The following is a 15,199-nucleotide window of genomic DNA, read 5'->3' as shown; positions in this document are numbered from 1 at the left end:
TGGAGGAAGCCCCCTAAATATTGCAAAGTGTAAGCGTTGCCATTATGCCCCCCCCCCCTCCCCAACAGGGTAAAGTTTCAAAGTTTTCCACCCTTAGTTTTATAGTGTTTATAATTAAAATGAACTTTATTGAAATGTAAAGAACGCTCCAAAAAGCTTTATTTGGACCTATAATTGTTTTTATCCTTCTTTGTTTCACAAATGAAGTTGAAGTTCGTTTCTCCTTTGTCGTTGCCTCTGTAGTGTGTCATCCTGCTCCAAACTGCGACTCCCCTAGAGTCTCTCAATTTTCTCTTGAACTTTGTGAGAGACGACTCTCCCATCCTCCATTTCTTCGATGATAGTCTTAATCTTGCGGGTTTTGGTTGGATCTGTAAAGCGAATTGTGACATTTGTTAACTATTCTCAAGTCTGAACTTGAATTTATAGCATGTTTTTGGGAATATTTATTTTGAGCCAAGAGACCCCCCTTTATGCTCAATAAAGAGTTCCAAGTATGAATTAATGAAAAAGCATTTGTAAACTCTGCAGCTTTTTCATAGTTACAGTCACGTCGCTCTAGCCACTAGGCAGCAGGGGGAACAGCCATGTCAACGCGGGGATTACCCCGCAATGCCATTACAACGCAGGGGTTACAATGAAAGTCGTTACAACGACTTTCGCTGGATTGCGCTGTTGGATAGGGAATAGTTTAATTTTCTATCCAACACCTTCCCTACTGTCAACGTGGGCTGGAGTTGGAATAGAAAATTAAACTATTCCACTATCCAGCGCCCTCCAGCGAAAGTTGTTGTAACGACTTTCGTTGTAATTCCGGCATTGTAATGGCATGCGAGGTAAAAGCCCGCGTTGTAACGTCATACAACCAGGCAGCAGAACATAGTATTTAGAAGAAAGTCCCTCTAAGAAGATGAGCTTTCAATCCTGATATGAACGCCTGCTCCAAATCAAGTCTCAACCCTTCCGGCAAGGAATTCCACTTTTTGGCCGCCCGGAAGGAGGAACCTCTGCCCCCAAATCTTTCTTTACAAATTCTTGGCATGGATACCATTCCTTGATTTGCCGAGCAAAGCAGGGTGTATCTTTTACATTTGTTCTGTATTAAAGTATGCCTTTCAGCAAATATGTTTACGGTTTTGTCAGACAAATATAGTATTTTAAGGGGACTTTACTGCAACGACTTTTGGCTATCCCATTGTAGTTTTTGGGATTAAAAGTTATACATTTGGATGGTTAAGCTGTACAAGTAGTTAGAAGTGACCCCATTGGGAATTCACAGCAAAAAACCTTTCTTCAAGCAGTGAGCGATCGGAGGAGACTTCGGGACAGATTTACCAGCCCCTTGCGCCAACATTGCATCACTCTTTTTGACGGAACGGCGGTGCAACAATGTGGGTAGATAAAGTGACTTATCTAGGGAGATGCGTCACATTATACCTGCACCAGGTATAATGTATGCAGTCTAGGTGCCCCCACTCAAAAAGCCACGTAGAACTGATGCAGTGAGATTTACAACATTTCCCTGCATCACTCTACGCCTTCACTGCGTCAAAATTCCTACATCTGCTCTGACCAGGCACAAGGAATGTCGCATGGCTTTTTGTATGGGACTCACCTATCTGTTGTGGCGCATTGCTGCAGTTGCGTCACTTTCATGAGCCACTACAGCGATGCTTCACTTTTGTGCCAACAGATGCGTCAGAATTTTCTGACACATCTGTTAATCCTTGTGCCACGGAGCACTGTTTTGTAAATACAGCGCATCTATGGTGGTGCAAGGACATTTGTCGCTGGCGCAAGGAAACTGATGCATCTATGCAGATGCATCAGTTCCTTGTAAATCTGCCCCTTCATCTTTTCTTTGGTGGCTATTTCATACATTACTCATTAAGGTGGACAAGCCGTAATGTACCCCAATTGCTCTGCATGGTGGTGCAGCTCTCATCTTGGACTGCAGTCCTAGTTTTATTAAACAACAAGGGAAATGTCTACAGAAAGCATTACACTTGCCGATGTTGGGTAGTAGTAAATGTGTGAGATAGCGGCTAGGCCTGACAGGCTGTTATACTCTCATCCACATGTTTCTTTAATTTCTGTATTGCATTAATGCTTACTGTATCCTGTTGCTATGGTGCATGGGATTCCATGTTCCAATGAACAGACTACCCGAGTATTTTCTCCTGGGCAGACGTACTGTGCTGTCTTTAAATAAGCCAACATTTAAATATTTTTATACCTTTGCCTGAATATCTTTTTCTTACAATTTTGGTGACGATTATACTGGACTGGTACGTTCCAGCACAGGAGCAATTTCACAGTTCTTCCTGCAATTTTCGATGGAAACTAAATGTATTCAAGTATGTGGACGGTGATGCAGCAATTTGTGTTCTATTTCTAGTGGTAAGTGAAAACGTTTTTTTTTTTCTATTTTCACTTTGCTTTGTTTTATGAACATTCCATGAAACTCAATAACTTTCCATTATAAATAAGTGACACTTCAGTTCTTGCTAATTCTGGATTTTTGCTTGGGATGATGCAATTTGATCCTCCTTCAAAGTTTCTCCAAGAAAAAGGAGAACCCCCCATACCCTGGACCAGGTGGAGAGAAGAATTTTTAACGTATCTCAAAGCCATTGATGGGGGTAGGTTCTCGCAGAACGTATTAAGTTTAAAGATTTATGTATAGCACACAAAACCCTTTGGGAGACAGGCCCCAAGATAAATCAGCCTCTTATAAAATTCTACCAGCCTTCAAGATGCCTCCGATCAGCCATCCAGCTTCTGGCTTCAATACCAAAAATAATTAGAGCCCGATGAGGGGGTCAGATGTTCTCTTTCAAGGCAGCTAGGTTATGAAAATCCCTCCCAGGGCAATTGCGTGCAACTGTCAACCACCTATCCTTCCGGACACAGTTCAAAACATGGCTCTTCCAGAATCTTCCTCAATAAGGTTGATCATGGGCTTGGTCCTTACTTGTAGTCAAATAGCGCGGGTATGCCTAAGGGTAGCCATGCCCTCTACAAATGCTAAATAATAATAATAATAATAATAATCATTAATACTAGGAAATCTGATTCTGTGATGATAATAACAAATGAATTTCAAGATGAAAATGTTGTTAATGATATTATTTGTTCTTTTCCTAAGGTGTTTTCTAAAACTTTAGGTATGCTAAATAATTTTAGTCATAGGATTAGATTGAAGGAAGGTGCAGTTCCAGGTAAACAAAAATTTAGGAATGTACCAATTAATGTGAGGAGAGCTGAAAAATGTGTTGCAGAAATTAATTGAGCATGACATTATTGAGGAGTTAGAATCTTCTGAGTAGGTTTCTCCCATTGTTTTGGCAAGAAAGACTGATAAAAGTTTGAGACTTTGTGTGGATTTGAGAGCATTAAATGCTAACCTTGTAATAGATTGTCATCCTCTTCCGAAAATAAATGAAGTTGTGTGTATGCTAGAGGGAGCGAAAGTATTTTCCACATTTGACCTGCGATCAGCGTACCATCAGAATGCCTTAACCAATGACTCTAAAGAACTTACTGCTTTTCTTACGCCTGAGGGATTTTTCCAATATAGGAGGATGCATTTTGTATTAGCCTCAGCGGCGTCCGTTTTTCAACGTGCCATGCATCACATTTTCAAAGATCTAGATTCCTTTGAGAAATGCTTCCAAGATGATATTCTTGTGTTTTCTCCTACCAATGACATTCATAGAGAACATGTTATAGAAGTTTGCAAGTGTCTAGAGTTGAATGGTTTGACTCTTAAGGATAATACATGTAAGATGTTTTGTAGTTCTGTTGATTATTCGGGTCACACTCTTTCTGGAGATGGAGTTGTGCCCAAAAAATCACTTGTTGACTCTATTGTCAAAGCTCTTGCTCCATACAACAAAGATAAACTTCTGTCGTTCGCAGGCTTATGTGAATACTACAATAAATTCATTAAGGGATTTGCTACAAAAATGGAACCCGTTAGGGAACTTACTACACAAAATATTGAATTCCTTTGGGGAGACAAACAACAGAATGCTTTTGAGTTGATCAAGGATGAGATTTTAAAGGCACCCACTTTAAGGCCTTTTTTTGTAAACAAATTGTGCATTGTTACTGTTGATGCCAGTTTGTATGGTGTAGGTGGAGTACTTTCTCAAAATGCGGTAAGGTAAGTGGTGTGTTGCACTTGCCTCTCGCACCCTTAGTGACACTGAGAGAAAATATTCGGTTATTGAAAGAGAGCTCCTTGGATGTGTATGGGGAATTGAACATTTTCGTAACTTTTTGTGGAGTAATAGATTTCTTTTGAGAACAGATCACAAACTGTTAGTTTCCATTCTATCTCCTGGAGGTGGAAAGAATGTCACTGAACGTATTGGGAGACTCATGTCCAAGTCACAAGAGTACAATTTTGCTGTAGAGTATCTTCCTGGCAAGAGTAATTAACTGCTGACTGTTTTTTTCGTTTACCTTGCCCTGCTGATGAGAAACCTGTTGGTGATGAAGTTGAGTTTGTAACCTCTTTTGAAGACCATGATGTGAAATAATTTTCTGCTTTGTCTGAGGATTCATGGAAGAACAGAATTTAGGAAGACAAATATTGGAATCAGTTGAAAAAATATATTTTGGATGGCTGGCCAAAGGCAAGTGATGTGCCTGTGGAGTTAAGACCTTTTCTACAAGTGTCTAATGATCTTGATGTAGAAGGTGATTTCATTTTCAATGACGGTAAATGTGTTTCACCTGAGCTTATGCAAGATGAAATCCTTAGGCTTGCCCATGAAGGTCATCTTGGTATGTCTTCAATGAAGAGGTTGGTAAGATCTAGTTTCTGGTGGCATGGATAAAATGATTGATAGAGTTGTGAGAGAGTGTTCTAGGTGCATTTCCAGTGACAAGATTTTGAGAACTCATTCCGCTCCTTTGATTCCTGTTCCTTGGCCAAAGAACCCTTGGCAAAAGTTAGCTTTTGACATTTCTGGTCCGTTTAATTTTTTACCAAAAGATGCTCGTTTTGCCCTTGTGTTGATTGATTATCACTCAAAATGGTCGGAAGTAGGATTTGTCTCCCAAGCGACTTCTCAGACTATTACTGAATTTCTTAGGGACGTTTTTTCTCGTGAAGGTACTCCCTTAACCCTTACTACAGACATTAGTGTGCAGTTGATCTCTCATGATATGGAAGAATTTCTTTGCTTGTGTGCTGTTAAGCATATTGGTAGCCGCTTTACTAACCACAAGGTAATGGTCAAGTGGAAAGATTCAATTGTGTCCTTAAGGAGTTTATGGAATGAACCAGAAAATCTGGTAGTGAGTGGAAAGCAGTTCTGAGAGAAAGATTGTGGATGTATAGAATTACTCCTCATTCAGCTACTGATCTTAGCCCTTTTCGTCTTCTGAGAGGTAGAGATCCTGTTTCTAAGTTGTGTCCGTGGTGGATTAAGAAAAAGTTAAGTAAGGTTGTTTCTAACGATTGTCACAGTACTTCTCTAAAATTTAAACAGTACCAGGATAAAATGAAATCATATCATGATGCTAAATGGAATGTTAGAGTACCTTCTTTTGCTGTAGGTGATTTTGTGAAAATACACAAATCTGGTTTTGTTCCAAAACAGGCTTTCAGGAAGATTGATTGGAGAGGATTTGCCTTCAATTGCTGCCCTGTGTATTGAGCAATTTTTGGAAGCAATGTGGCTACTGCAAAGAAGAGGTAAGCTGTAAATGTGTCCTCTTTTGTGTCCTTCATGCCTCAATCTTGGTAAACAACACATTACTATTATATTGACGACTTCTCTTTCATAAGTAGATTTAGTTGTGTAGAAAAACGAGATATTTACAATGGCTTAAACTATCTAAGGCACAATCGTGTTCTGAAGGGTACTTAACGGTGCCTTATAAGATAATGCTCCGCATAATGTTGATGGCCTGAAGGGGTTCCGCACCGGTTTAATGCATTAGTGAATGTTAATATTGAAATCCTATAAAACTGCAGTTGTGTTTTCAACACTCATAGTAAGCTGTGTCATTTGTTTGTCTTTTTTTCTAGTGTTTTGTAGTACTTGAATTGGGAATATGATGTCTATGCTTGTTAAGTATGGTATTGTGAAACAAGCAAATGCTTCAGTAGGTTTACTAGGCGTACAGTATACTAAGTGGAGAATGCAACAGCTATTTATTGTTTCTTAAAAATTATGTATTGATTTTTATTTTAGTCTTGTCTGCCAATTTTATATGTTTAATTTGCTGCTTTAAGTTAATTGTTTTATTGTGTTTGTACATTTGTTTGTCTTTCAAACTCTACCGATAGCAAATCATGTTACTATATTTCATTTATGTGTTATATTACTTATAGGAAAAGGTGAATCATTTGAAAACTCCATGAAGATATTAGTGGTGTGCACAGATTGCGCAGCTTGACCCAGCTAATCAGAAGACTTCGAAAGCAGGTACTGCATGAATTCAAAGATTAGTGACAGTGCTAAGCCATGATATGATGTGTGTGAAACAGTGAACAATGCTTATTTGGACAGGTGCTATTATTGCTATTTACCACAAGTGTAGCTTTGTGTTAAGAAAGGGCGTAGCTATGATTGATGCAGCAGCTTCAGTATTACTGCCCTGCATTAACTCTTGTCTTTTAATACCCAACTAAAGGTTAAGACACATGTTTGCCTTTCTTGCTTAAGGACAATGACATCCATACGTGGGTACTGTGCTCTAGATGGCATAGAGCCTGAGTGGTAGGTGAATTACAAGTAGGGCTCCCAGTTTTATGGTAGTTCTTTTTTTACATTTCCGTCTGTATTTATCCATATTTATTTTTTGTCAACTTTATCTGTATTTATCCATCTTTATTATGGGGTTTTGAAACTGGTATATTTCCACATTTATTTAACAAATAAATATGTAGTCATGCTTGAATGCCTGTTCAGTTATATGAACACCCGCAAATCAATGCACTTATATGAAAATACAGACATTTCAGCATCAACCATGTGCATATCTACTGTTGTTAAAGCCTCTTTACTAAAATTCTTTTTTTTGTTTTTAAATCTCTTACCTATCAATCCATACAGTTATTGGCCTGGCAGTCATGGCAAAGTGTATTTAGAATCACTCAAAAAGCACCCAATTTCTGTTTTTTATCCACATTTAAAAATAAATACAGACAAGAAAAAAATTGTTTTATGTCTGTTTGTGTGTAAAAATCAGTAAAAATTGAGACTTAATTACAAGTTAGTTGGAGCTACAGCTGATCACCTTTGGGTGATATTACTGTAATCTAGATTTTTGGTTCGTGAGAAGACCACATCTGATTTTACTGAATGGAAAATCTGACTGCTAAAATCCCTTAAGTATAAGACCGGGGATGTGGACAAAAATCCAACTGAGTTCAACCTCTTGCTACGGCATAAAAGGGGGGGGGGTGCATTACACACCCTTTCTGCCTACAGCTTGACTTCCTCCTAGGCACCCACCCCACAAGATTCCTTCCACCTTGCAACAGGTGTTACATCAGAGTGCTAGTAATTACTTGTGTGGGGTGTGCATGCCACCAGCACACTGCAACTCACTATCTGGGCTTTAGTAGCTTGTGGGCAGTAATATTAATCATGGGGACACATTCTCTTCAATTGTCCACTATTATAATACATTTGACATATTTGAATGTTATATATTTAGAATGACACTTTCTATTGTTCCTTATATACCATTGTCCTTTGGAACAGAAAAACATATGTTTGGTGGTATTGTGTAAATGAAGTCTGTAAGGCTTTTTAATCGATTGCCAAATGACCTCAGGAGACAAAGTTCTTTAAAAAAAAAAGGCATTTTTTAAAAAAAGCTCCTATTTTCGGGTAAAAGCTTCATTTTGCCCTAAAATCCTTATTCTATGAAACATTCAAAAAATTTGCTGTGCTGCAAAATATTCTTATTTTTGAGGAATTTTGCATACAGCATTAGTTATGGAAAGTCAACGAATTTTGCCATATTCTGACGTTGTAAGCTACACGTACATTGTTTGGGGGAACGTAATCATCAAACATTCCTAGTATTGATGAGATATGTAAAAAAAAAAGGAAGTACCTCTGATGGAACGTTCCATGGATGATATTGACAATGATGATACATCATACTTTGAACCACTGTCATGAAAAAACAGAAAGAAAATCAAATACATTTATGGAAGTCAGAGAAATAAGGACTTTGGAAAGAAATGAGATACTTGGTCCGCTGAATGTAAAGAATAATCATTATAGCAAAAAGGTGCATAGCACAGGTAAGGGCTCTGCTGTAATTTTAATGCAATACCCCCCACTCTCTCATATGACTGCTCCAGTGATTTCTCTCCGTATCTTTCCGATCTCTGCCTTCCCCTCTACCCCCTTTTTCTCTCTCACACACGCACACACAGACGCTCTCTCTCTGACACGCGCACACACACACACACACACACACACACGCACACACCCCCTCTCTATCTCTCTCTAGCTCTTTCTCTGTTATATGCTCTATCTTCAAGACTGCTTTATTGCATTACCTGGGTCCTTTCAGTCTCTGAGGGTGTTTCTGTCTGACAGATATTGTGCTGATTTTTCTCCCAGCTCAGTTTTTTTTATTCAGCAAAATTTTGTCCTGTGTTCATCTCTCTGGAATAAGGTATCCTACTTGGCAGGGCTTTAAGTGGAATGAAAAAACAAGCATTGGCATAGCCAATAGCCTTTGAGACCTTATATGTGTTTAGCGACGCAACAGTTGATGTTGTTGCATCAAGGATATTGTGCTGCATAACTAAATACTTATAAGGTCGCAATTGCGAGACCTATTGGCCATGCCAATGCTTGTTGATTATAGATAATAGCAGAATCATAAGAGAACATTGACAGGAACTTGGTATTCTTTAATAGCCACAGGTCCAGCTACTTTGCAAATATCCATGATATTTGGTACAGCTGTAAGAAAATAGGATTCACATGCAAATAATCTAGATAATCCAGCACTTCAAACACGAATAATATGTTTAAATGTACTTACCCACTGAATTAAGCTGAATAATTCCACAATTTGAGACGAGTGTGCAGGGAACTAAAAACAGAATTCGAGTTTCTCATGCTGCTATTCAACTATTGTTTAAAATTGATAAACGCAGGTGTTTCTGCACGACCTATGCTTTGCTGGGAAATATGTAACATGACTTGTTAGGATCCCTACTGTTAAGCCAAATTGGGAACTCCTATTTTTAGTATTTGTTTCAACTTTTTTTTCGTGTTTTAACGAAACGGGCAATGTCAGGCTTTGACATATTCTTTTTGTTTGTATTTTTTCTTTTTTACTTGGATCTTGATTATCAACGATATGCAACGTTTGAAATTAAATGATATACCACTATTTCAAAATCAGTATGTAGACAGAAATATCATATTTGCAGAGAAACCAAACATGGGGATTTTATGAGGAGCACTATTCAGGTAACTTTATTCTGCCATAAATCCATAAAATCTACACAACGATTAAAAAACTGTGCTAAATTACAATACATAAAACATTCAGAAAAACATGTCAAAGACACATATATTGCCTAATCCTACTAGAAGAACGTATAAAACGAATGACTGCATGACATACAAAGACAGATGGTAGACGCTGCAAAAATGTCAGACTCTCTAGCAGAACTACTGTTATGGGCACGTAAAATGGGGCATACAAATTTGCTCCTAGGAGCAGAATAAAAACTACACAGAAGCAAGAAATGGAGACCGGATTGCTGGCTAGTGCCAATCCACCAACAGCAGGGAAGAAACGGAAACCAGCTGCCCTGTAAAGGGTAAGCAACCAAATAATTAAACAAGATTCATCCTCAAACGTGTTCAGTAAAAACAAAGCCCTGTATTTGCGATCCAGTCTATGTAAACTTCGGGACAGGCCGAGGTGACAATCTCCATATGCTAGCCCACTGTACCCATCTCCGAGCATTTATTTGACTGGATTAAAGTACATTTACTTAGAAAAAGCGACCGAAACAGAGCCTTCGAATTACTGTTTTACACAGTAGGTGAGTGAAAAAACTGCGGCACGCCCAAGTCGGTAAACATTTTTTTAATGTAGGCCAACCAGGGAATGTTAAATACATGGTCTAAAGTGATGCAATCCGAAAGAACGTAGTTGGAAATGTTCTAACGGTGAGCTCCAAACCTTTACCCATGATAGTAACAAGGATTGGCCGCGCCGGGCAGCGAAATCAAATAATTAAAAACATTTTTTTTAAACACGAGTTGTGCGCACGCGTGCGACGGAAAAAAGTGCTATGCACGTCGCGCGCGTGCTTGTGCACGTGAGGGTGAGCTGATCGCCGCTTTGGAAGCACTTCCAAAAGCGGCTTCTAAATGTCTCGGCCGAGTAGAGTGCATGTGCTAGATCAGGACCAGACCTAACTAGGGGGTCTCTCACAGGGACGTGGCCAATGTAATTAAGGGCGTGGCCTAAAACACAAACTAAAAATCTGTACTTAGGATAGTGTGCTGCCCAACTGGAATGTTGCTGCTTCTGTCTCTGCATCCAGATATATACCACACATAACAATACACCTTCAACAAGCCATCACTATTGGCTTTGTCAATGATTGTAAATTGCATAAGATACATATGCAACTACTATGAATTCGCCGTATATTATATTGAATATGCTTCCGTTCTTACTGGAGAGGACGTGGCCTAACGGCTAGATCTGCCGACCTTCAAGCTGAAAAACCAGATTCAAGCCTTACGTCGGCTCTACATCCTGTGATTCCAATCCAAGCATTGATTTGTCCTTGTGTAATGTAATGTAACTGGTGCTCAGGTAAGCGCTCCAAGTTTGCCTATATACAACTGAAAAATTAGTCTCTTTGAAGTTGGATCAAAAGGAGTGACTGACGATACTATTGCATTTGCAGAGTTACACTTTCCTTTGTTTTTTTTCACCCTGAGGGTAAAAATGGAGAGCCCGATAGGGTCCCGTTTCGTCACCTGCTTTTAAGAACTGCCGGTACTGGGCACCGACAGGACCCAGCCCACTTTAAGCCCTGCTGCTGGGCATCTTCTTGGAGTATCAATTTACGTGTACTCATCTAGGGCGGTGAACGCTGTAGATGAGCTCTACTTCTTAATCTCTTCTTCTCAATCTCTTCTTCTCAGAGTGTGTTGCTCTCTTTCTCTGTTTCACACCCTCCCACGCTCTTTCGTCCTTCTCCTTCTCGCAGCGTATTCAAACTCCTCTCCCGTACCGTTCTCCCTTTTACTTTTATATTTTCTCACTCGTATATTTCTCAGCACTACTTTAAGATGTTCATTCAGGCGTCGCATAATCGACTGTAGCCCAGACTCGTGTAATTTTTCCTCTAGCTACGGCTGCCAACTCCCTTTTTCACGGTCCAATGTATTTCCCCTGGCCTCTTAATTCGCACTTTCAGGATGGTGGGAGATCCCGCAGCAAGACCTCAATCACTTCCTTGCCCAGGCTCCCGTAATAACTATAACAATTGACCTGTAGAGGGCGCCCGATCACCATTTTATTCCCCATCCGCGGTGGCAGAATGCCTATCTAGCACTTAATTCAGTTTGAACTAGGCAAGAAGGGATTTTTGGTCGTATGTGGAAAGATACTGTCAAGCAAAGCGTAAACATTTAATTTGATTTACTGCTTCTTAAACAGCGGGGCACTTATACATCTTTGTAGCTCAGTTGCAATTTCATAATTTGTGATATAAAAACTGACTAGTTTTATTATAGAATTCACGCATCTTTGCTGTGGTGCATATCAAATTGGGTTGTATTGAAATTTATATAACGCGTTTCATACCCTAAAGTCTTTCCCTGGGTGGTCTAATTTCATTATATATATATATATATATATATATATATATATATATATATATATATATATATATATATATATATATATATATATATATATATATTTATTTCGAAACATTTCATGCTAGGCTGTGGCCTGAAGTAGACTATGTGCCTTCTTTGTCCTGAGGCATATGCGCTAGTCTTTCAGGATTCCACGATATAATTGACTGGTGTTCCGACCGGTCATTCACGGACCCCTCCTCCATTTTGGGAAAGGCAACAAACGGAACCTCCTCCAGGGTAACCGAAGAGGACTAAACACAATTCCAAGACGGAAAACAGCCGAGCCCCCCCACCAAGGAAGGTGAAATAACGTACTGGCAGCGACGTGAGGTGAACGACCGAGTGGACGAGCGAGCCCACGGAGTTGAACGACCTCGGAGACTTCGGACTACCAGGTACCGGAAGATTGACATTGCGGGGAGGAGGAGTAATTAAGTTTGAGCGGGAAAAGGATCGGCTGAATTAAAAGTCTACGTTTTTCCTTGCAACATAACTATCTAACAATTTATAAATTAAAACCGCCCAAAATGTCGAGCGACACTGTCCAGGAAAGGGAGGCAGCGGCCACTGGCATGTTCAAAGATACCCCGGAAGTAAGTCGGAATGTTCGACTTAATGAAACGGCAATTATGCAAAACCGGATTCCATACAATTCAAAATGAAACAACTAGAGAAAAAATGAGGATGGAAATGAGTAAATGGTGGGAATCGAGGTCCCTCCAAAGTTACATTGAAGTAGGAAGAATCCCCCGTGGCCTGAGAATCCTTACCGCCCCCACGTATGAAGAACCAAATTTGGAACTCGTGCGCGAGTGGGCAGAATGTAACCTAGACTCCTCCAAAAGACTTACTTTGTTATTGATCAAATATGCCGATATAGATCGAACTCGGCTGTTGAATGAGATTGATGCCCTAAATGAAGAGTTGGGAAAGATGGGGCAAGAAGAGGAGATAAAGAAACTACGTAAGGAGATGGAAACACGTATAAAAAAAGAAGAGGAAAAGATTAAAGAAAGAAAAACGCAGAAATTTCAACGCGATAAAATGGACTATGAGGTAGGGCAGATATTTACTTTTGCCAAAAAGTATGATGCTGCAAGACAATCACAACAAAGACCAGGACCGGCAGCCAAGAGAGTCAATGCTTGTCAGAGAAAGGTGGGAGAGGAAGTTGCCACCAGCAGCTCAAACGAACAACTGTCATCCAACAGTGAAGAAGAATCTGAGCTGAGAAATCCCTCAGGAGAAACCAATGGAACAAAACCATCGCCGGGGGAAGAGGTGAACATTTTAGCAGCCCAAAGATTGGCATCATTAAGATCAAGGAATCCGCCGCAGACAAACGCAAATGCGCAAACAACAAGCGCAAACAAAGGCGTAAAGCAGCAAACCGGAAATCAAAATGTACAAAAAAAGAAAAAAACATATTGGAGAAACAAATAAATGAAATGAACAAAACCGTGGTAAACCTGTCCAAAGTTACATTGACAAAGGACGAAGTAACAACATTAGGTTTGGGATTATCATACTGCCCGCCCGTAAATTTTGATTATCCAAGAGTCCGGACGGACATGTATAAAGGAATAAGAAAACTCAAGTTGAAAAAAATGTTTGCAATAAAAAATAAACAAATCGAAGGCGCTATTCAGGGTTACCTACAAGTGGAGTCCACACCTCCAGGATCAAACACTTAAGCAGAATTATATGAGATGTGGAATCAGGAGCAAACTCTGCTCAACACACAGATCAGAGAAAGTGGCACTAAGGGAGCAGGACTGACAAAATTTAAACAGAAATCAACCTTTTGTCCTATCACAACTCATGACGCCATTGACACTTATCATGAAATTATCACTACTAAAAATTAAAAAACTTGATAAAAAAATTGGACTGACCACACAAAAATATCGAAACCAAGATCACAAATACTTCCAACTAATGAACAATTAAAAAAATCACAGAGATGTCATCATAAGAAACAGCGATAAGGGAGGGAATGTTGTGCTTTGGGGACAGGAGGACTACAAAATCGAAGCCATGAGTCAACTGAATGATATAAAATCATTAAAGGAAATGTATCAAATCTATTACAAAAAACTCTCAGGATGGCGAAGCAAAAAACTAATCAGTGAGGATGAACAGAAATATCTAACAAATAAAAATCCAGTTGTACCCACGATGTATTTCATCCCGAAAATCCACAAGGATGAAAAAAAGCCTCCGGGACGTCCCATCATAAGTGCGATGAATAGCATTCTAGAAAAGACATCAGTGTATGTTGATTATTTTTTACAGGACTATGTAAAGTCTTTACCCTCATACATCAGGGATAAAAGTGATTTTATAAACAAAATCAAGGCCTTTACATGGAATGAAGAATACTTATTATTGGCATTAGATGTGTTCTCACTATACACAAGCATCTCCCATGAAGATGGAATTAATGCGATAAAATATTATTTATCAACTAGAGACCCTATCTAGAAGCATCACAGCGAAATGATAACATCAATGATAGAATTTTGCCTATACAACAATTATTTCATGTTTAACCATTTGTTATATTGCCAAGTGCAGGGGGTAGCAATGGGGGCTAGCTTCTCCCCGAGCTACGCTTGCCTTCATATGGGCATGTGGGAGAAGCTAGTCCTCATGACAGAATTCACGGAGATCATAACTACCAAGATTAAGGTGTGGTTTAGGTTTATAGATGACCTTTTTATTATATGGCATGGCACTAGGACAGAAGTACTGGAGTTTGTAGCACAAATAAATATCAACAAACTAAACCTTAAATTTACAGCAGAAATCAGTGCGAACAATGTAAATTTCCTAGATACAAAGGTATACATACAGGACAACAAACTTGAGACTACCTTATTTAGAAAAAGAACATCCGGAAATTCGGTCTTACATGCCACAAGTTCGCATCCACGCCACTTAATAAATAGCATTCCCTATGGCGAGATGCTTAGAATTAAGAGGGTTTGCAGCACGGCAGATGAATTACAAAAGGCACAACATGAAAGTAAGAAAAGATTTTTAGCAAGAGGCTATTCAGAACAGGTGATAAACCAAGCAATGGCCAAAACAGGGACATTAGTCCGAGAGGACCTACTGTCTAAAAGCAACAAGAAAAATCTGGACACAACCATTGAGGAAAATTCTACTAAAGATAATGTGAATACTTTTCGCTTAATTATAGGTTACAGCAGGCAGCATAAAGAATTAAGAAATATAATTCAAGAAAGCTGGCCTATTCTTTTAAGTGATCAGGTGTTAGGACCCCTGCTCCCGCAGAG

At 39.3% G+C, this 15,199-nt stretch overlaps 1 protein-coding gene across 1 annotated transcript in view; it reads right to left on the bottom strand.

Moving 5' to 3' along the window:
• Positions 1-219: 219 nt before the first annotated feature.
• LOC147717253 (keratin, type I cytoskeletal 12-like) overlaps positions 220-15,199 on the bottom strand; it is a 73,340-nt gene continuing 58,360 nt past the window's right edge. The window contains 2 exon segments of the mRNA XM_086920500.1: positions 220-371; positions 8,089-8,147. Coding sequence (XP_086776626.1) covers positions 274-371; positions 8,089-8,147 — 157 coding nt within the window. The 3' untranslated portion in view covers positions 220-273.

Source organism: Lissotriton vulgaris, chromosome 5 (genome assembly GCF_964263255.1).
Source record: "Lissotriton vulgaris chromosome 5, aLisVul1.2, whole genome shotgun sequence".
Classification (NCBI taxonomy): domain Eukaryota; kingdom Metazoa; phylum Chordata; class Amphibia; order Caudata; family Salamandridae; genus Lissotriton; species Lissotriton vulgaris.
The sequence above is the reverse complement of the archived record's forward strand: the minus strand, read 5'-3'. Positions and strand labels throughout refer to the sequence as shown.